Source organism: Cetorhinus maximus, chromosome 9 (genome assembly GCF_964194155.1).
Source record: "Cetorhinus maximus chromosome 9, sCetMax3.hap1.1, whole genome shotgun sequence".
NCBI lineage: Eukaryota > Metazoa > Chordata > Chondrichthyes > Lamniformes > Cetorhinidae > Cetorhinus > Cetorhinus maximus.
In genome coordinates, this window is record NC_135887.1 from 27,284,497 (window position 1) to 27,306,514 (window position 22,018).

Consider the following 22,018-nt stretch of genomic DNA (forward strand, 5'->3'; position numbering starts at 1 on the left):
GGGCCAAGGACAGAAAGTATTTGGTTAGAGCTGAGAAGCAAAAAAAAGGTAAGATCGTGCTAGTTGAGGTATTATATAGGCCTCCAAACCATAAGAGAGAGAGGTAGAGGAGCAGATCTGCAGGGAAATCAGAGAGCTGTGCAAGAGCTATAGAGTGGTGAGATTGGGAAATTTTAATTACCCAAACATCAACTGGGATAACGTTCGAGTAAAAAGTAAGGAGGGGGAGGAATTTCTGAACTGTGATCAGAAGAACTTCCTTGACTGCATGGTTTTCGGCACAAACAGGATAGAGGCATTGCTGGTTCTGGTGCAGGGAAATGAGGTGAGTCAAGTGGACCAAGTGTCGGTGGGAAACATTTGGGAGAAAGTGATCGTATCATAAGGTTTAGATTAGTAATGGAGAACAGCAAGGAACAATCTAAAGTGGAACTGCTAAATTGGAAGAGGTCTAATTTCAATGGAATGAAAAAAGATCTAGCCAAGTTAAAATGGAAGCAGAGACTGACAGGAAAAACTGTAATGGAACAATGGATGATCTTTAAGGAAGAAATGCTTCAGGTACAGGCTGGGTATGCCCCAACAGCGGCGAAAGGTAAGCGAGCCACAAGCAGCGCTTCTTGGATGACAAGGGCGATAGAGATTAGGGTGAAACAAAAAGAAGGGTTGGGGTTATTGATGCATATCAGGCAAGTTCAAGTGAAATCCAGGTAAAATACAATAGATTAAGAGGAAAGTAAGACTGGCAAAGAGAGGCTTTTAGCAGGTACAAGGGGAGCAAATCAGCAGAGGCAAATCAGCAGAGGCATTTGTGGAGTACAGAAAGTGCAGGGTGGAGCTTAAGAAAGCAATTAGGAGAGCAAAGAGGGGATATGAGAAAGCTCTGACTGGTAAAAGTAGGGAAAATCCCAAGATATTCTATAAGTATATCAGTGGGAAGAGGATAATCAGGGAAAGAGTAGGGCCCATTAGGGACCAAGGGGGCAATCTATAGGTGGAGCCAGAGGGCATCGCTAGAGTGTTGAATGGATACTTCACATCCATCTTCACCCAAGAGAATGAAGATGAAGGTATCGAACTCTGGGAGAGAGACTGCGAGGTTCTTGAGCAAATTGATATAGGGAGTGACAAGGTATTGGAGGTGTTGGCAGGCTTAAAAGTAGACAAATCTCCAGGTCCAGATAATTTGTGTCCCAGACTGCTGAGGGAGGCAAGGGAGGAGATCGGAGGGGCTCTGACCCAAATTTTTAATTCCTTTCTGGCCACAGGGTAGGTGCCAGAGGACTGGAGAACAGCTAATGTGGTTCCGCTATTTAAGAAGGGTTGTAGAGAGAAGCCAGGGAACTAAAAGCCAGTGAGTTTCATGTCAGTGTGGGGGAAACAATTGGAGAAAATTCTGAAGGAGAGAATCTATCTCCACTTGGAGAGGCAAGGTTTGATCAGGGATAGTCAGCATGGCTTTGTCAGAGGGAGGTCATGCCTAACTAATTTGATTGAATTTTTTGAGGAGGTGACCAGGCGCGTAGATGAGTTGATGTAGTTTATATGGATTTCAGCAAAGCCTTTGACATGGGAGACTTATAAAGAAGGCAAATGCACATGGGATACAGGGTAATTTGATAAGGTGGATTCAAAATTGGCGTGGTTGTAGGAGACAGAGGGTGATGACAGAAGGATGCTTTAGTGACTGGAAGCCAGTGTCCAATGGCGAACCACAGGGATCTGTGCTGGGTCCCCTATTATTTGTCATTTTTATAAACGACATAGATGACTACCCTACGTGGGGGGTAGGATTAGTAAGTTTGCGGATGACACAAAGAATGGCCGGGTGGTTAACAGTGAGGTTGAGTATCTTGGGCTACAGGAAGATATAGACGGGATGGGCAAATGGGCAGATAAGTGGCAGATGGAATTTAACCCTGAAAAGTGTGAGGTGATACACTTTGGAAGGAGTAATTTGGCAAGGAAGTATTCAATGAATGGCATGACACTAGGAAGTTCTGAGGGACAAGGACCTTGGCATGTGTGTCCATAGATCTCTGAAGGCGGAGGGGCATGTTAGTGGGGTGGTGAAAAAGGCATATGGGACGCTTTCCTTTATCAATCGAGGCATAGATTACAAAAGTAGGAAGGTCATGTTGGAGTTGGATAGAACCTTGGTGAGGCCACAGCTGGAGTACTGTGTGCAGTTCTGGTTTCCACATTGTAGGAAGGATGTGATTGCACTGGAGGGGGCGCAGAGGAGATTCACCAGGATGTTGCCTGGGATGAAACATTTAAGTTATGAAGAGAGGTTGGATAGACTTGGGTTGTTTTCGTTGGAGCAGAGAAGACTGAGGGGTGACCTGATCGAGGTGTACAAGATTATGAGGGGCATGGACAGGGTGGATAGGGAGCAGCTGTTCCCCTTAGTTGAAGGGGACATAAGTTCAAGGTGAGGGCAGGAGGTTTAGGGGGGATGTGAAGAAAAACTTTTTTGCCCAGAGGGTGGTGACGGTCTGGAATGAGCTGCCTGGGAGGGTGGTGGAGGCGGTTGCCTCACATGCTTTAAAAAGTACCTGGATGAGCACTTGGCACGTCATAACATTCAAGGCTATGGGCCAAGTGCTGGTAAATGGGACTAGGTAGGTTAGATGTTTCTCATGTGTCGATGGGCCAAAGGGCCTCTTCTGCGATTCTGTGATATGAGAATAGAACAGCAGTCAACATAAAAGGAAACCCCAAAATCTTCTACCAGCATCTAATAGTAAGCAGGTAGTAAGACGTGGAGTGAGTCTTATCAGGGGCAAGGGGGGTGATGTATGCTTAGAGGCACAGGGCAAGGCTACAATATTCAATGAGTTCTTTGTTTTCGTATTTACTAAGGAAGAGGAATTTGACAAAGTTTCAGTAAAGCGGAGATATTGGAGGCAATGGATAGGTTGAAAATTGAAAAGGGACATACCGGAAAGTTGGCTATACTGTGAAGTCACCTGGCCCAGGTGGCATGCATCCCAGGTTCCTAAAGGAATGGGGGGAGTGGAAGGGGGGTGGAGATAGCAGAAGGGCTTGCCTTAATTTTTCAAGCTTCCCTAGATATGGAGAGGTGCCAGAGAATTGAGAATGGCAAATGTGGCACCCTTGTTCAAGAAAGGGTGCAAGGACAGTCCTAGCAACTAAAGGCCTGTTGGTCTAATATCAGTGGTGGATAAAGTTTTGGAATACATAATCAGGGAAAAAAATCAACACGCACTTGAAGAGGTTTGAGTTAATTAAGCAGAGCCAGCACAGATTTGTAAAAGGCAGATTGTGCTTGACTAATTTAATTGAATTTTTGATTAAGTACCAGAGAAGGTTGATGAAGGGAATACAGTGGATGCTGTCTATATGGATTTTAAGAAAGTGTTTGACAAGGTACCACATAAAAGGCTTTTTAACGATATTGAGGCTCATGCAATAGGAGCACCAGTGTGCAATTGCATAAAAGATTGGCTTAAGGACATAAAGCAGTGCGTCTTGGCAGATGGTTGCTTCTTAGGCTGGAAGATGGTAGACAGTGGTTCCCCAAGGATTGGTACTAAGGCCACTGATTTTTTTGCTGTATATAAATGACTTGGATCTTGGATTACAGGGTAAAATTTCAAAATTTGCTAATGATACCAAACTTGGAAGAGAAGCAGTGAGGATAAAATGAATTGCTTGCAACAGGACATAGATAGGCTAGTAGAATGGGCAGGCAAGTGGCAGATGTAATTTAATACAGAGAAATGTGAGGTGATGTATTTTGGCAGAAGGGATAGGAAGAGGCAATATAGACTTGATGGCATAATTCTAAAATGTGTGCAAGAACAGAGGGGCCTGGGGGTTCATGCGTATCAGCTTTTGAAGGTGGCAGGAACATATTGAGAGATTCATTCGCAAAGCATATGGGGTTTTGGGCTTCATAAATTGAGTATAAAAGCAGAGAAGTTATGCTGAACAAAAACAAAAACAAAAATACCTGGAAAAACTCAGCAGGTCTGGCAGCATCGGTGGAGAAGAGCACAGTTGACGTTTCGAGTCCTCATGACCCTTCAACAGAACTGAAGTTATGCTGAACCTTTACAAAGCTTTGATTAGACCCGCTAGAGTGCTGCAAACAGTTCTGGTCACCACACTTTAGGATAGATGTGAAGGTCCTTGATGGGACCAGAGGAGATTTACCAGAATGGTTCCAGGGATGGGCGTTTTAGTTACAGCGTTAGGTTGGAAAGGTTGGGGCTGTTCTCTTTGGAACAAAGGAGATTGAGGGGAGATTTGTTAGAGGTGTACCAGGTTATGACAGGCTTAAGTAGGGTAGACAAAGAAAAGCTCTTCCCATTAGCTGGTGTACAAGGCCTACCGGAGCACAGATTTATGGTTTTCGGCAAAACATGAAGGGGAAATGTGCAGAAGAACTTTTTTATGTAGTGAGTGGTAATGACCTGGAACTTTCAGCACACGAGGGTAGTGGAAGCGGAGGCAATCAATGATTTCAAAAGGAATTTGAATGGGCACTGGAAGGAAATAAACGTGCTGGGCTACAGGGACTAAGTGGGGAAGTAGGACTAACTGGATTGCTTTGCAGGGAGCCGGCATGAACTCAAAGAGCCAAACGGCATTCTGTGCTATAAATTACTGACTTAGTAATGTTTTCACTTGTGGGAAAGAGTTTAACTAGAGGCCATTATTTTACTAGAGGCCATTATTTTAAGATGGTCAGCAAGAAATCTCAATAGGAATTCAGATGAAACTTCGTTACCTAGAGATTGGTGAGAATATGGAACTCGCTACCACAGGAAGTCGTTGAAGCAAATAGTATAGACACATTTAACAGGAAGCTAGACAAGTATTTGAAGAAGAAGTTATGATGATAGATTTAAATGAGGAAAGGTGGGAGGAGACACAAGTGGAGCATAAACACCAGCATGGACCGGTTAGGCGGAATGGCCTGATTCTATTTATCCTATGTAATCCTATGTATCAGGGATTAGTTATATGATTCCTTAGTTAATGGAGGAGGAATGACTGGGGACAAGTGACTGAGCAGACATCATGGGAAGATTATACCGAAAAGATCGCCAGTGCACCATTAAGAAACTGCATATGTTCAGTCTATACCCTCCACAGATTGAGCATCGTCTTCCTAGATTTCAGAGGTTTTTCTTTTTGTTTTGCAGATAATGAGTTTATAGTGAAGCCAGCCCAGCAAGGAGCATTAAAGATTGATTATTTTAAGGAAACATGCATCACACTCAACTCTGGTGCACAGCAGTATATCAGCCAAAGGCTGATAGCTTATTTCAGTGTAAAAATAAATCTTTCATTTTATGATTTTGGTTTAGTTAGATTGGAATGGGCAGGGAGAAAATGGCTTGACAGACAGGCAGAGTTATTTTCATGAAGCTGGATAATTTGTGCAGCTTGCTGCAATCTGCATATGAAAGTATCATATGCTACAACTATTCAAAAACAGGCTCATGAGATGATAGTAGCTTTTCACAGGTCATTAGGAGAGTAACCCACTACTCACATCACAGAGCTATTTTCAGCAAGGTGAGTTCAGGGCAGCAAACCCCAGATTTTAATATTATTCAATCCCATTCATATCATACAGCACAGTAACCACAACAGATGTCACTTACGTTTTGATGTTTTCATGGTAAATCTTCGTATCTGATGGCTGGTTGTAAAGTGGCTGGAAAGGTAGAGATCAGTTGATTATATTTCAATGAACATTCATGATCAAAAGAAAATCAAAACAAAGTAATCCCTAGCCTAACAATCTCAGAATAAAAACCAAGAAATCATTCACATCTGCCTTACTCATTTTATAGACTGATCCACTTGAAAAACAGTGTCAAAAATTCATGTTCTGGTTTATAATGGGAACAGAGAACAAGTGAAATAAGCTCCCCTTCCCTGGAGGTTCAGAACTAGCACAATCTGCTAACCAAAAATTGCTTAGTAATGGGTTTACCTATAGTTCTGTTTGCAAAATAAATGCCCGAATTGGTGACTGACCTCTGTTCACCTGCAGACAAGTTCAGATCCAGCAAGCACCAACAGACAGAAGCTGGGGTTCATGGCCTGTGCTAAACTATCTTACCCTACAACTCTTGCACTGTGTCACTGTGAGCCTGCAAGGCCTTACTGGTGTGCAGAGTGTCAGGTGATGCTGTCCCATCTCCCAAAGTAATTTTGCATTCTTTGAACTCTTCACAAGATTTTCACAAGTCTGTGCAGCATCTGCATTCTCTACAAAGCTACTCAACATGAGCACTGGTTACTGAAAGAGTCACATAAAGACACGCACCTCAAATTCACCACACAGCATCCATAATTCCTTTGAAGGAAAATTCACATGGCAAACAATAAGAGCATACACAGATCCTGACTGGTAAACTTAACAGAACATGTTTTGAAGCTGGAAGTCAATGACATGATTAAAAAAAACTGAAAACTGGAAACTCAGGAAAACCTTTGGAGAAAGATTATCTACTTAACCTAATTTTAACCACCATATTATATAAACACGAGCTGTATTCAGGATAGAAAGTGAGGTACAACAACAGCAGAGTGCCATTTATACCACAGCTGAGGCGATTACCAGGTGTACTGTGCCTGTTCAGATGTTGGGAAATCCAGTTTCTACAGACACCTTGGCACAGACAGTTACATTAAAAGGTTTGGAAAAGGATCCAAAATTAAAAGTCTTTAAAAAGAAAAGAAAGTCATTACAAATATTTTATTGAGTTCTGGGTAAGTGATAGTGAACTAGTTATTCAGAGCTAGGAATGACCAAGTAATTGTATGAAAACAGCGCAAGTGGAGAGGCAGTCAAGAGTGTGAAAACTGCGCGAGAGGAGAGGCAGTCAGGAGATTGAAAACAGCGTGAGAGGAGAAGCAGTCGAGGTTGTGAAAACAGCGTGAGAGGAGAGGCAGTTGGGAGTGTGAAAACAGTGCGAGAGGGATACATATAGCTTTAAATAGAAAGTATACAGGGATATATTACCGGGTGGTTAACAGTGGGGTTGAGTGTCTTGGGCTACAGGAAGATATAGACGGGATGGGCAAATGGGCAGATAAATGGCAGATGGAATTTAACCCTGAAAAGTGTGAGGTGATACACTTTGGAAGGAGTAATTTGACAAGGAAGTATTCAACGAACGGCATGACACTAGGAAGTTCTGAGGAACAAAGGGACCTTGGCGTGTGTGTCCATAAATCTCTGAAGGCGGAGGGGCATGTTAGTGAGGTGGTGAAAAAGGCATATGGGACACTTGCCTTTATCAATCGAGGCATAGATTACAAAAGTAGGGAGGTCATGCTGGAGTTGTATAGAACCTTGGTGAGGCCACAGCTGGAGTACTGTGTGCAGTTCTGGTCGTCACATTGTAGGAAGGATGTGATTGCACTGGAGGGGGTGCAGAGGAGATTCACCAGGGTGTTGCCTGGGATGAAATATTTAAGTTATGAAGAGAGGTTGGATAGACTTAGGTTGTTTTCGTTGGAGCAGGGAAGACTGAGGGGCGACCTGATCGAGGTGTACAGGGTTATGAGGGGCATGGACAGGGTGGATAGGGAGCAGCTGTTCCTCTTAGTTGAAGGGTCAGTCATGAGGGGACATAAGTTCAAGGTGAGGGGCAGGAGGTTTAGGGGGGATGTGAGGAAAACCTTTTTACCCAGAGGGTGGTGACAGTCTGGAATGCACTGCCTGGGAGGGTGGTGGAGGTAGGTTGCTTCACATCCTTTAAAAAGTACCTGGATGCGTATTTGGCACGTCATAACATTCAAGGTTATGGGCCAAGTGCTGATAAATGGGATTAGGTTAGTAGGTATGTCAGGTGTTTCTCACGTGTTGGTGCAGACTCAATGGGCTGAAGGGCCTCTTCTGCACTGTGTGATTCTGTGATAATATACATGGTGAACATAGGCCCCTTAGAGAATGAAGCTGGGGAAATAATAGTGGGGAACCAGGAAATGACAGTCATCGAATAAACACTTTGCTTCAGTCTTCACAGTAGAAGACACTAATAAGATTCTAAAAATACTAAATAATCAAGGGGCAATGGGGGACAAAATAAATACAGTAACTATCACTGGAGAAAAAGTAATCGAGAAACTAATGGGGCTAAAGGTAGATGAGCCCCCTGGACCTTATGGGTTGCATCCTAGGATATTACAGGAAGTAGCTACAGAGATAGTGGATGCACTGGTAGTAACCTTCCAAGGATCCTTAGATTCTGGAAAAGTCCCAGAGGACTGGAAAACTGCCAATGTAACACCCTTATTCAAAAAGGGAGGGAGACAAAAAACAGGTAACTATAGGCCAGTTAGCTTAACATCCGTCATTGGGAAAATGTTGGAGGAGTTTACAAGTAGGTTAGATAAAGGGGAACCAGTAGATGTAATGTATTTGGACTTTCAAAAGGCGTTCGATAAGGTACCGCACATAAGGCTACTTAATAAGATAAGAGCCCATAGTGTTGGGGGTAGTATATTAGCATGGATAGAGGATTGGCTAACTAATAGAAGACAGAGAGTTGGGATAAGGGGGGCATTTTCAGGATGGCAACCTGTAACTAGTGGAATGCTACAGAGATCAGTGCTGGGGCCTCAATTATTTAAAACATATATTAGTGACTTGGATGAGGGAAGCGAATGTACTATCGCCATGTTTGTGGATGACACTAAAAATAAGTGGGAAAGCAAGTGGTGAGGATGACACAAAGAGTCTACACAGGGATATAGACAGGTTAAGTGAGTGGGCAAAAGATTGGCAGATGAGATATAATGTGGGAAAATGTTAGGTTATGCGCTTTGGCAGGAAGAATAGAGGATCTGAATATGATTTAAATGGAGAAAGCCGCAGCACAGAGGATTTAGGGGCCCTCGTGCATGAATCACAAAAGCTAGCATACAAGTTCAGCAGATAACAGGGAAGGCAAATGGAATGTTGGCCTTTATTTCAACGGAAATGGAATATAAAAATTGGGAAGTCTTGCTAAAACAATACAAGGCACTAGTTAGGCCACATCAAGAATACTGTGGGCAGTTTTGGTACCCTTATCTAAGGAAAGATATAATGGCATTGAAGGCAGTCCAGAGAAGGTTCAGTAGGTTGATGCCGGGTATGGAGGGATTTTCTTATGAGGAGAGGTTGAATAGGTTGGGCCTGTACTTATGGAGCTTGAAAGAATGAGAGGTGACCTTATTGAAACACATAAGATTTTTTGGGGGCTTAACAGGGTAGAAGCTGAGAGGTTGTTCCCCCTTGTGTGAGAGTCTAGGGCCAGAGGGCATAATCTCAGGGTAAGGGGTCACCCACTTAAAACAGGAATGAAGAGGAATTTCTCTCAAAGGGTAGTGAATCTATGGAATTCGTTACCACAGAGGGCTGTAGAGACTGGGTGGTTAAGTATATTCAAGGTTGAGATAGACAGGTTTTTAATCAGTAAGGGAATGAAGGGGTATGGGGAAAAGGCAGGAAAGTAGAGTTAAGGATTATCAGATCAACTATGATCTCATTGAATGGTGGAGCAGACTCGATGGGCCAAATGGCCTACTTCTGCTCCTAAGTCTTATGGTCGCCTTAGGAGAGACAGTCGGGAGCTTGAAAACACCACAAGAGGAGAGACGGTCGGGAGACTGAAAACAGTGCAAGAGGAGAGACAGTTGAGAGTGTGAAAATAGTGTGAGTGGAGAGGCAGTCGGGTGATTGAAAACAGTGCAAGAGAGACAGACAGTTGGGAGTGTGAAAACAGTGTGAGAGGTGAGGCAATCGGGAGATTGAAAACAGTGCGAGAGGAGAGACAGTCGGGAGATTGAATACAGCGTGAGAGGAGAGAGAGTCGAGCGATTGAAAACAGCACGAGAGGAGAGGCAGTCAGGAGTGTGAAAAAATGCGAGAGGGGAGGCAGTTGAGAGATTGAAAACAGTGCAAGTGGAGAGACAGTCAGGAGTGTGAAAACAGCACAAGAGGGGAGAGGCAGGAGACTGAAAACAGCGCGAGAGGAGAGACAGTCGAGAGATTGAAATCAGTGCAAAAGGAGAGACAGTCGAGAGTGTGAAAACAGTGTGAGTGGAGAGGCAGTCGGGAGATTGAAAACAGCGCAAGAGGAGAGACAGTTGGGTGGTTGAAAACAGAGCGAGAGGAGAGACAGTTGGGCGGTTGAAAACAGCGCGAGTGGAGAAGCAGTTGGGTGGTTGAAAACAGCGCGAGTGGAGAGGCAGTTGGGAGTGCTAAAACAGTGCGAGTCCTAAAACACATAGCTGTGTAATTAAGAAACGCATAGCTTTTTGTTGTATTTATGGGTGGTACTGGCATTTAATAAGCACAGTAAATTGTAGTATACATGGGAATTATTCTAAATTAATTAAGAAAATATTTAAAATAAATTAGTAAATAAATACTGCAGTAAACGCTTAATGTAAAGTTTAAGGTATGTCACTGCAGCTCGCCATGTGGGTTGTGCATCCTGCAGTCGTGCAGGCACAAAGTGCCCTCAATGACAACACCTGCAGGAAGTGTCACCAGCTGCAGAAACTTGACCTTCGAGTTGCAGAGTTTGAGCAGCGGCTGGAGTCTCAGTGATGCATCCGCAAGGCTGAGCATTACATGGATTGCACATTTAGAGACGTGGTCACACCACAAACTAAGAAGTACACAGGCAGAGAGGGAATAGATGATCACCAGAGTATCTAAGAGAAACAGGCAGGTAGTGCAAGAATCCCCTGAGGCTACTTCGCTCTCTAACCACTTTTCCGTTTTGGAATCTGGTGAGTGCAATGGTTCCTCAGAGGACTGTAGCAACAGCCAAGTCCATGGCACCACAGGTGGCTCAGCTGCACAGGAGGGGAGAAGGAAGAGTGGAAGAGCTACAATAGTAGGGCTTGATTCCTTGGTTAGGGGAGCAGATAGGCGTATCTGTGGCCGTAGACATGACTTCAGGATGGTATGTTGCCTCCCTGCTGCCAGGATGTTCAGGACATTCTTCTGGGGGAGGGTGAGCAGCCAGAGGTCGTGGTCCACATTAGGGCCAATGACATAGGCAGGAAAAGGGATGAGGTGCTGAAAGCAGATTTTAGGGAGTTAAGGAGGGAATTAAAAAGCAGGACCTCAAGAGCAGTAATCTCAGGATTATTCTCTGTGTTAAGGAGAATAAGAATAGGAAGATTGAACAGTTCAACAAGTGGCTGGAGGAATGGAGTAGGAGGGAGGACTTTAGATTTTTGAGGCATTGGGACCAGTTCTGGGGTGGATGGGGCCTGTACAAGAAGGACGAGTTATACCTTAACAATGTCCTCACTGGGAGGTTTGCTAGTGCTGTTGGGGAGGGTTTAAACTAGATTGACAGGGGTATGGGAACCTGGGGGCAAATTAAGAGTGGAGAGGAGAAAAACTGGCAGTGGGAAGTAGAGAAGTATCAACTGATGATAAGGATATATCAAAGAGTAGTATCAAGGTAGGTGGAATACTTGGAGAGTTTGAGAGAATTAGAGTAGTCACTAGATGGGGTCAGAATAAGGGGGAAAGTAAAAAAGCCTAAATCAGGGCTAATGTGCATGTCTGTGAATGCACGGAATGGGGTTAATAAGATTGGTGAACTGCAGGCACAGGTTGACAAATGGAATTATGATATTATTGCTATAACAGAGACCTGGCTCAAAGAAGGGCAAGACATGGCATTAAATTTCCTGGGTACAAGCTGTTTAGGAGAGACAGGAAAGGAAGAAAAGGGAGAGGGAGTGGTTAAAGATGGCATTATAGTATTGGAGAGATGTTCCAAAGGGGTCAAGGATGGAATCGCTCTGGCTAGAGGTAGGAAATGAAAAAAGTGCAATGACATTGATCGGTGTAGTATACAGACCACCAACTAGTGGAAGGGATGTGGAGAACAAATTTGCAAAGAAATTACAGAGAGGTGCAAGAATTATAGATTAATCATAATGGGGGACTTCAATTATCCAAATATAGATTGGGATACTAATAGCACAAAGGGACAAGAGAGGTGACAGTTCCTGGAATGTGTTCAAGACGATTTTCTGCAGCAGTATGTTTCCAGTCCGATGAGAGGACATGCATTTTTGGACCTGGTTCTGGGGAATGAATTGGCGCAAGTGGATCAAATGTTAGTGGGAAACCCTCAAGGGGACAGTGATCATCGTATCATAAGGTTTAGGTTGGTCATGAAAAAGGACAGGGCACAATCCAGAGCAGGGATAATCAATTGGGGGAAAACCAATTTTGATGGGATGAGAATGCATCTGAGTCAACTGAGTTGGGATCAAATGTTGGCAGAAAAGACAGCAGCTGAACAATGGGCCACCTTCAAGGAAAAAGGATTGCAGGCAATGTCAAAGTATATTCCATTGAAGGGAAAAGGTAGGACAAATAAATCCAGAGCACCCTGGATGATGAGAGATGAGATAGAGCTGAAGAAGTGCATGTACAACAGATGTCAGGCAGAAAATTCAATGGAGAGTCAGCCTGAATATAGAAGGGCCAGAGGGGAAGTGAAGAAACTAATAAGAAAAGCAAGGAGAGGGCATGAAAAGAGGCTGGCAGCAAACATAAAAGGGAATTCCAAGGTCTTCTATAAGCATGTAAATAATTAAAGGACGGTAAAAGAAAGAGTAGGGCCAATTAGGGACAAAAAAGGGGACTCACATGTGGAGGCTGGAGAAATAGCGGAGCTATTGAATGAGTATTTTGCATCCATCTTTACAAAGGAAGATGATGCTTCCCACAGTCAGATGAGAGAGGACGTAACTCGTACGCTAAAAGAATTTACAATTCAGAAGGAGGTGGTGTCAGAACGGCTATCTTTGCTTAAAATAGATAAAAGTACCAGGACCGGATGAGATGCATCCAAGGATACTGAGGGAAGTGAGAGAGGGAAGTGAGAGTGGAAATTGCAGAGGCACTAGTGATAATCTTCCAGTCTTCCTTAGACACAGGGGAGGTGTCAGAGGGCTGGAGAATTGCGAATGTTACACCCTTGTTCAAAAAGTGGTGCAAGGATAAAGCTGGCAACTACAGGCCAGTCAGTTTGACCTCAGTGGCAGGGGGATTTCTGGAAACTACAGTTTGGGATAAAATCAATAGTTACCTAATAAGTGCAGGATAATTAAGGAAAGCCAGCATGGATTCATTAAGGGAAAATCATGGAGTTTTTTTGAGGAGGTAACAGAGAAGGTTGATAAAGGAAACGCTGGTGATATGGTGTATATGGATTTTCAAATGGCATTTGATACAGTGCCACACAACAGACTTGTGAGCATAACTCTAAGTCATATAATAAAAGGGAAAGTAGGCACTTGGATAAGAAATTGGCTGAGTTACAGGAAACAGAGCGTAGCGATAAATGGTTGTTTTTCAAATTGGAGGAAGGTTTGTAGTGGAGTTCCTCAGGGGTCAGTGTTGGGACCCTTGTTCTTCCTGATATATATTAATGACCTAGACCATGGTGTGCAGGGCATGATTTCAAAATTTTCAGATGATACAAAGATCGGAAATGTTGTCAACTGTGATGAGGATAGTTTTGAATTTCAAAAGGACAGACGTGTTGGTGGATTGGGCAGACAAGTGGCAGATGAAGTTCCATGCAGACAAGTGTGAGGTGATCCGTTTTGGCAAGAAGAATATGGTGAGACAGTATAAAATAAAGAGAGAAACTCTAAAGGAGCTGCAGGAATAGAGGGACCTCAGTGTATATGTACATAGGACATTAAAGATGCAGGGCATGCTGAGAGAGCAGTGAATAAAGCATATAGTATCTTAGGCTTTATTAATAGGGGCATTGAGTACAAGAGTAAGGGGGTCATGTTGAACTTGTATAAGACAATAGTTAGGCCTCATCTGGAGTACTGCATCCAGTTCTGGGCACCATAATTGAGGAAGGATGTGAAGGCATTGGAGAGAGTACAGAGGAGATTCACAAGAATGATTCCAGGGATAAAGAACTGTAGCTATGAGAATAGATTAGAGAGGCTGGGACTGTTTTCCTTGAAGAAAAGAAGGCTGAGAGGAGACCTGATAGAGGTATTCAAGATCCTGAGAGGTATGGACAGGAAAAATGGTGAGAAACTGTTCCCACTCAAGAGAACATCAAGAGCTAGGGGGCACAGATTCAAAATAATTGGCAAAAGGAGTAAATGTGATGTAAAAAAAAAAATTTTCACTCAGAGGGTGGTTGGAGTCTGGAACAAACTTCCTAAAAGGGTGGTGGAGGCAGGTTCGATCGAGGTATTCAAAAGGGAATTGATTGCTACCTGAAAAGAGAGAATGTGCAAGGTTACGAGGATAAAGCAGGAGATGGGACCAGGTGGAATGCTCTTTCAGAGACCTAGTGCAGACTAGATGGGTTGAATGGCTTCCTTTGCACTGTAACAATACTGTGATACTGTAATTTAGCTTTAGCCCACCACTTACAAAACTGTGGCTATGTGTAATCTTTGTTTTACAATGAGGTCTGAAAAGAGTACCCACCAATTGGATCTACAGTACTTAAAAAACACACACAACACAACCAATCCCAACTGCAAGTTCTGATGAAAGGTTTACATCGAAAGTTTCATTTGTCTTTTCTCTTTCAAGATGTTTTAATTTTCTTTAATATATTTGTTCTTATAATGTGGGCGAGGTTAGCAAAGCAGAATTTACTCCCCATCCCTAGTCATCCTGAGAAGATAATGGTGGGCCTTCGCCGTCAGTGATTTGGTTCTGTAGTGATTGATTGGCTTGCAATGCCACTTTAGAAGGAAACAACATGACGGTTTATTGTGAGATGTGTCGGATAAACTGGGCAAGGGTGGCAGATTCCCTTTCCTTAAAGGACAGTCATTCAGCAACCTTGATTTTCCACTTTCCTGGCATAGCACAAAATACTAGATTTATGATAGTCGTGCTCAAAAAAGTGACATGTCTAAGCTTTTCATCTTGCATTCATTAGGACACTTGCAAGAATAACAATATAAGTGGGAAAACAACAATGTATACTCTATGTGAAGAGGGTGCAAGACGAAAAGCTTAGACATGCCTCTTTTTTCAGCAATACTCTAGATTTACTGAATTCAATTTTCCACTCAAACTGTGCCATTCGGCCCATACCAGAACCACCAGCCAATTGTATCCACAACATTAATGTCTGCACAGGTTTGTATGCCTCCCTTGGGGCGAAGGCCCTCATCTACGTTGTGTACAATGTCCAAAGGATAAACAATGAGGTATAATAGCAATACTGAATCCTTCATTTCACACAGCTTAAGCGAGCAGAAGGCTGTGAGTCCTATTCTGAAGAGAGAATGATTTGGCAGAGAAGGTCGCCATTTGGCCTAACCTGTCTGTGATGGTCCATCGACTCCAACTATGGCCCAGAACAGTTCTGGAAGCCTCGCTTAAGCACCTGTCTCCTTTCTCATTTCTTCTCCTAATCCTAATTTCTTTCTTCATCAGTTTTGTCCAATTGTCTCCCAAAAACAACAACTCCTTTCTGAGGTGTTGTTCCCCATGGTCACTGTGTACCCTCTGTTATTTTATACTGTCAAATAGTGAGCGCGAATGAGATATTCAACTCTAGAAGCATCACAGCCAGATCAATCCTGTCTTTCCTCGATAGAACACATATGTGTTGTCGAGTGGATCACCATGGGCAATTTTTCCCTGTTCTTGCCTAGGGGCACTGTGGCCTATTCTGCCACTCCCCATTGCCACTGAGATCAGTTAACTCAGCACAGGCAGGAAAGCAAGCCTGCTTACACATAAAATTAGGAGCCACCAGTCCATTCAGGGTCCATTCCATTCCCATGTTAACAGTTTTACTGCCTACCTATAAACAGTTTTTGATTGCTGTAGAAATTTTGGAAATATAACAGCAAAGACATAGTTAGTTGAAGAAGGGTGGGAGGGGACTTGTGTGAAGCATAATCACTGGCATGAATCTGTTGGGCTGAATTGCCAGTTTCTGTGCAGTAAATTCTATGCACGTTCCTGTAGTAATTAGATAGATAGTTTCCAATATAAGCAGCCCCAAAGTCAGACCAATATCCATCAGCACTCTATTTGTGTTATTAAGAGAGAGACCTGTACCTGCCAGTACTGTACCCCAGTGTTAGGCAGCATCAGTCCTGTCCCCACCAGCACTGTTCCCCAGTGTTATTCAATGTGCAGTTTTGGTTTCCATAGCTAAGGAAGGATATATTTGCACTGCAGATGGTACAGCAAAGGTTCAAAAGGTTGGTCTCTCAGATGAAAGAGTTGTCCTATGATGAGAGGCTGAGTAAATTAGGTCTATATTCTCTACAGTTTTGAAGGATGAGAGGTGATCTCATACAAAATTCTCAAGGGGCTTGATAGGGTAGATACTGGGGGGTTGTTTCCCCTGGATGGGGAATCTAGAACACAGGGATACAGCCTCGAGATAAGAGGTCAATCATTTAGAACATAAGAAATAGGAGCAGGAGTGGGCCATTCGGCCCCTTAAGCCTGCCCCAGGCCTCAACTCCTCTTTCGTGCCAGCTCCTCATAGCCCTCAACTCCCCGATATTTCAAAAATCTATCTACCTCCTCTTTAAATACTTTCAGTGATCTAACCTCCACAACTCTCTGGAGTAGAGAATTCCAGACATTCACTACCCTCTGAGGGAAGAAATTCCTTCACATCTCAGTTTTAAATGAGTGTCCCCTTATTCTGTGACTATGTCCCCTAGTTTGAGATTCCCCCACTAGTGGAAACATCTTCTCAACATCTATCCTGTCAAACCCGCTCAGAATCTTGTACTTTTTAATAAAATTACCCCTCATTCTTCTAAACTCTAATGAATAAAGGCCTAACCTGTTTAGCCGTTCTTGATAAGTCAACCCCTTCATCCCAGGAATCAGTCTAGTGAATCTCTTTTGAACTGCCTCCAATGCCAGTACATCCTTTCTTAAATACAGGGACCAAAACTATACACAATACTCCAGGTGCAGCCTCACCAACACCCCATACAGTTGTAACAACTCCAATGGCCGGGTGTGGGGGCGGGGTCAACTGAGGAGCAGACCTCAGGAAAGAAATCAGGGTGAGGGAAGGTTTGGAGACGGTGGCTGAGGAATCCAAGAGAGATCAGAAGGCATCAGTGGATGTCTGTGTTGGGGGTGGCGGGGGTGGAATTGAGGAGTTGGGGGATGTTTACAGGTTACTTTGTTCGGCCTGGAGGAAACTAATTCCTCCTGGTCCATAAACTGTACTGTAAAGGCACTTACCTGATGGATTTTAGGACTGAGATGAGGGGAAATTTCTTCACTCAAAGGGTTGTGAATCTTTGAAATTCTCTACCCCAGAGAGTTGTAAATGTTCCATCACTGAAAAAATCTAATGCTGAGACAGACAGAGATTTGGTCTCTCAGGGAATCAAGGGAAATGGGGGTGCAGGCAAGAAAATGAAGTTGAAGCCAAAAGTCAGCCATGATCGCACTGAATGGCGGAGCAGGTTCAATGGGCCATACGAACTAATCCTGTTCCTATTTCATATGTTATGTTCTTAGCTCTAAATGCTTCCTGAAGACAGAGCCCGAGTTTTTGCCCATGGATGTTCTTTGGTTCAAGAGATACAAATGTAAAATTTCACTAGGCATCATTTTTATCAATACACAGAATTAGCACAAGAATCTGGCATCACTGCTGATTACGTACTGGCCTGTCCATAATGTACAGTCACTGCTCAGGTCAGATCATAATATGAATTCTGTGATGCTGGACACAAAGCCTTTTCTGAGCGTTTCACTTTACAACCTATGTGGGCTGTGGCTGCAGAATATGAATGACTGTAACCATCATCAGTGTGCAACCAATAACTGCAGCCATTTGTTAGTTATAACACAGGGGTAATAGCCGACCACACAGGAATAATTGAAAAATAGAATCATGCAACAGATAAAGAATGTTACAGTGGATTTTTTGACATTGGAATGTACACTTACCAGCTCCACTCTGGGACCCAGACCTTCAAGTATTTTGTGAGCTTCCTCTGCTTTTTTCTGTTAACAAGAATAATTGTTTACACAAGCATCCTGACGTTACAAACATTTAAACATTTCATTTGTCTAGTTATTACTACATTATGCATTTTTTGAAACTGATCATGTTTTACACCCCATTTCCAATCCGAAACTCAGCACAACGAAGTAGTTTCTGCTAAGTTTCTCTGTCCTCATAACTGGAAGTGGAACACAAATTTACATTGAAACCTGATGATAAACAAAAGCAAAACACGCAGATTGATAGTGCTATCAAGGTGACCAATCAAGATGCATGGAGATTTGCACAGCCTTCTCCAGCCTCCTGATACAAGGGCACAACTGTTCCCAGGTCAAGTTTAGCACAAGTTAAATCCAATTCAGGCTCCATGTGCACAGCCTTGGCTTTGGAACCATCCAATTCTCTGGCCACTTCCAGCGCGGCTCTTGCTAATTGTTCTCCTTCGCAAATTTCTACTGTTTTATGGGGGTGAAAGGGAGAAGCTCCACCACCTTCACTAATTTTTCATTCAAATTGGATGTGGCTTCAGAGAGATTCAGAACATTGGGTAAACACAGCAACACCTGCAAGAGATTTCTAGGTAAACACAGGACTTATATGTACACAGATGAAGCTCAGACCGGAACAGAATTCACTGCCACAGACTGTTGAGCTCACAGAGCCTGTGCTCATGTTGGAGATGGAAGCAGAAACAGATAAATGAATATAACCAGACATAAAGCCATTAATTATTTACTAACTCTTTGCAGCAGCGAGGTTTGCCTGGATAAACTGGCACACTCTCTTATTCTTCCTGCCAATTGAATTTGGATGTCTCAAATGCACTGTGTACTTTACTGTTTCTATGTTACTCAGCAGTGTGGCTTTAAGCCCATGTGCATTTTTAAAAGTGCTGGAACAAGGCTGCCCTTATTAAGCAGACTGAATTTAGAAAAGCTCCATGAGAAAGCTAACCGAAGAGGGCAGGGTGTGTCACATTAAAGGCTGCTTATCTTAGTGGACATTAGAAGTAACAACACATGGGCATGTGTCTCATTCACGACTACATGACCACAGTAACCAACAGTAACCCTGGCCTGTTACCATCATAGACTGCCATCTGCAGCCTATAGTACTAAACCTGACATTTTCCACCAGACCTTCCCAGCTTCTAAATGGAATGCAGCCTGTAAAAACAACACAAGACAAGTCTCTCACAAAGCCCTCAACTTCAAGGAGTGCTTGGTTATTTCTTTAGAAGAGAGCTAATGAAAAATCCTTGATGTTTTAGTCCTTACCCTGTTTTCATCATAGATAATCTGGACGATACTGCGATGTTTTGGTTCCACTGGAGGAGGGGAGACTGGTTTCTCAGGCTCTGGAGGTTTGGCTGCTTCCTCTTCAAGTTGTTGCTAAGAAGCAATATGAGAACAGAGTCAGTACTTCTTGCCAACATATACAAACTTTGAATCACAAATCAGAGATTTTTTTCTAAATTAATCTTTTTGTAAAAAAACCTTTCACTATCTGAATTTACTTGCCACCAGTGGAATCACAGGCTCAAAGACCCCATCAAAACACAATGCTGTGAATACAATGATTTGTGCAGCATGCTTCATGCATCAAGCAGAGGTACAAAACGAAATAGTTTACAAGAATGTTGCCAGTGTTAGAAAAGTAGCTACAAGGAGAGATTGGATAGGTTGGGGTTATTTTCCTTAGAACAAAGAAGGCTGAGAGGTGACTTGATTGAGGTGTACAAAACTATGAGGGGAATAGATAAGAGTGGACAGGATAAAATTGTTTCCCTTGGTGGAGAATTCTAGAACCAGGGGACATAGATTCAAGATAAGTGGCAGGGGGTGTAGGGGGGACATGAGGAAGAATTTTTTTACGCAGAGGGTAGTGGGTATCTGGAATTCGCTGCCCAAGCTGGTGGTAGAGGCAAAAACTCTAAACTCTTTTAAAAAGTACCTGGATCTGCACCTTAAGTGCTGTAAGCTGCAGGGCTATGGGCCGGGTGCAGGAAGGTGGGATTAGAAAGGGCACCCGGGTGTCCTCAGGCTGGCATGGACAAGATGGGCCGAATGGCTTCCTTCTGTGCTGTAACTTTTCTATGGTTCTATGGAAAGACTGGTCATCTCCATAATGGATTATTCCAACAGTTTACCTCCTCCACCTTCCGTTCATCTAAAATTCTGCTATCCATAGCCTATTGTGCATCAAGTCCTGCTCACCCACCACCCTCTACCCTTGCTAGCCTACAGTGGCTCCCAGTATCCAACAATTCGCACCCTTGTATTTATATGCTCATGGTTTTGCCCTCTCTGTAACTGTAATCTATTCCAGCTGGGATTCCTGCTTCTGATCATTATCCAGTAGCTCTTGGTGGAAGTGTTCATCTCAATGCCAGGTGAGGGTAGGATCAAGCTCAGCAATAGTGTCCCCAATTACTAATTTCTTATGAGATGTGAACACCTAGGTTTACGTGAAGAATTGCCACAAAAATAAATTAGACGAATTACAGGAGACTGCTGATACCTGGGGAACAGTAATCCAGAGACAGAACTTCAGAGGAGAAAAAAGGGAAAATCAAAAATAAAGGAAGCACAACGAGACTTGGAACATGTGTGACAGTGTGAAACCTGCTCCAGCATGCTAGTGTCACAGGTAAAGGCAGCAGGGAGGATTTTTCACAACAGAAAAGCAGAAGGAGAGTACGAGATAACAAAATATAAAGGTTCAAAGAAACTCAATATTCAACATTTATTCGTCTTTTGAATTATAACCATTAACTAAACTGATCTGCATTCCTCGACCACAGAGTCATTTAGCCGTCTCAAATCTCCTCGCAAACTGTCATCTGCTCGCTTTGGAACCTCTGCCAAATGCAAGCGAGGTCAAATTCTGCTTCACCAGAAAGAAATTAAATAAATGCAATATTTTTACTGGTAGAGATCAAAGGCCTGTGGTCAGGAAGGAACTGAGATAAGACAAATTTCAGGATCTATCTTTAATCGTCCGGAATCATTAATCCAATCAACGGATTGGCATGGATCTAAACTGCAGATTGCATGTTGTTCCTGGATACAAGATTCTCAGTTTCAGAATGCAGGGCGAGCAGTGCACACTGGTTTTGAACTTCAGCACTAAAATGTTGCAGTTAATCCCAGTGCAATCTAGAGGACAATTAACAATTGTCTTCATTGTTCATGCAACAAGATGTATTCTCCCCTTTGGATGGAAACAGGCTGAGAGTCAGTAAGTCTAACCCAATCACAGAAAATTACCAACCCATGAACAGCCAAAAATATGTTGCTACAATTAGTAAGTGCATGAATCACAGCTGCAATAATAAGACATTCTGCTGGACAACAGATCAGAAGGGGTCTACGGAAGATGCAATGTTGGGCTGCTGGCTGCAGTTGTTCTCCACAACCATCCCCATCATCGCACCTTGCTAAATAGGATCTGCACTGAGTGACTAATGCCAAAATTCCAAAGGACAGCATCCCAACCGCAATGCAGTACTGCCCCAGGATCGGGTGATATACTCTTCAGTTACAAATAAATGAGAAAGACAACTGGTTATCGAAGTTTAGGAAACTACAAAGCATGAAACAAGTCACTGCACTTGTTGAGGAAGCCAGGTGAAAAGACGAGATCCAGAACAAAACACATAACCAACCCTGGAAAGAGTAGTGAAGACAGTATTTATGAAAACTAGCAATTGAAGCAGTACCATTGCTAAGTTTGTCGGTGTTACACTTGACAAAATGCTGCAATGCAACATTTTATGAATGTACAGATTAATAGTTTCAATTATGGGATTTTCAGGAAAGTCTGCTCCACAACCTCATACCAACAACAACCAAAATAATGGCAACTTGCAGCACTGAATCCAAAAGTAACACAATAAAGTGATACTTTAGCTATGTTTGTTAATCATCCAGCTCTGACACTTCCGAAGGTTACTGAGCACCTGTAATGTCCTTTTCCTTGCATTGCTAAACACG

General features: G+C 43.1%; 1 protein-coding gene across 13 annotated transcripts in view; it reads right to left on the reverse strand.

Moving 5' to 3' along the window:
- The window catches only part of ncor1 (nuclear receptor corepressor 1), a 399,352-nt gene that overhangs the window by 287,440 nt on the left and 89,894 nt on the right, over positions 1-22,018 (reverse strand). For all 13 annotated transcript variants that reach the window (XM_078548371.1, XM_078548367.1, XM_078548369.1 and 10 more), the window contains exons 6-8: positions 19,301-19,414; positions 17,966-18,022; positions 5,643-5,695 (exon numbers count right to left, since the gene is read on the reverse strand). In XM_078548371.1, the coding sequence (XP_078404497.1) occupies positions 5,643-5,695; positions 17,966-18,022; positions 19,301-19,414 (224 nt within the window). The remainder of the gene's footprint in view (positions 1-5,642; positions 5,696-17,965; positions 18,023-19,300; positions 19,415-22,018) is intronic.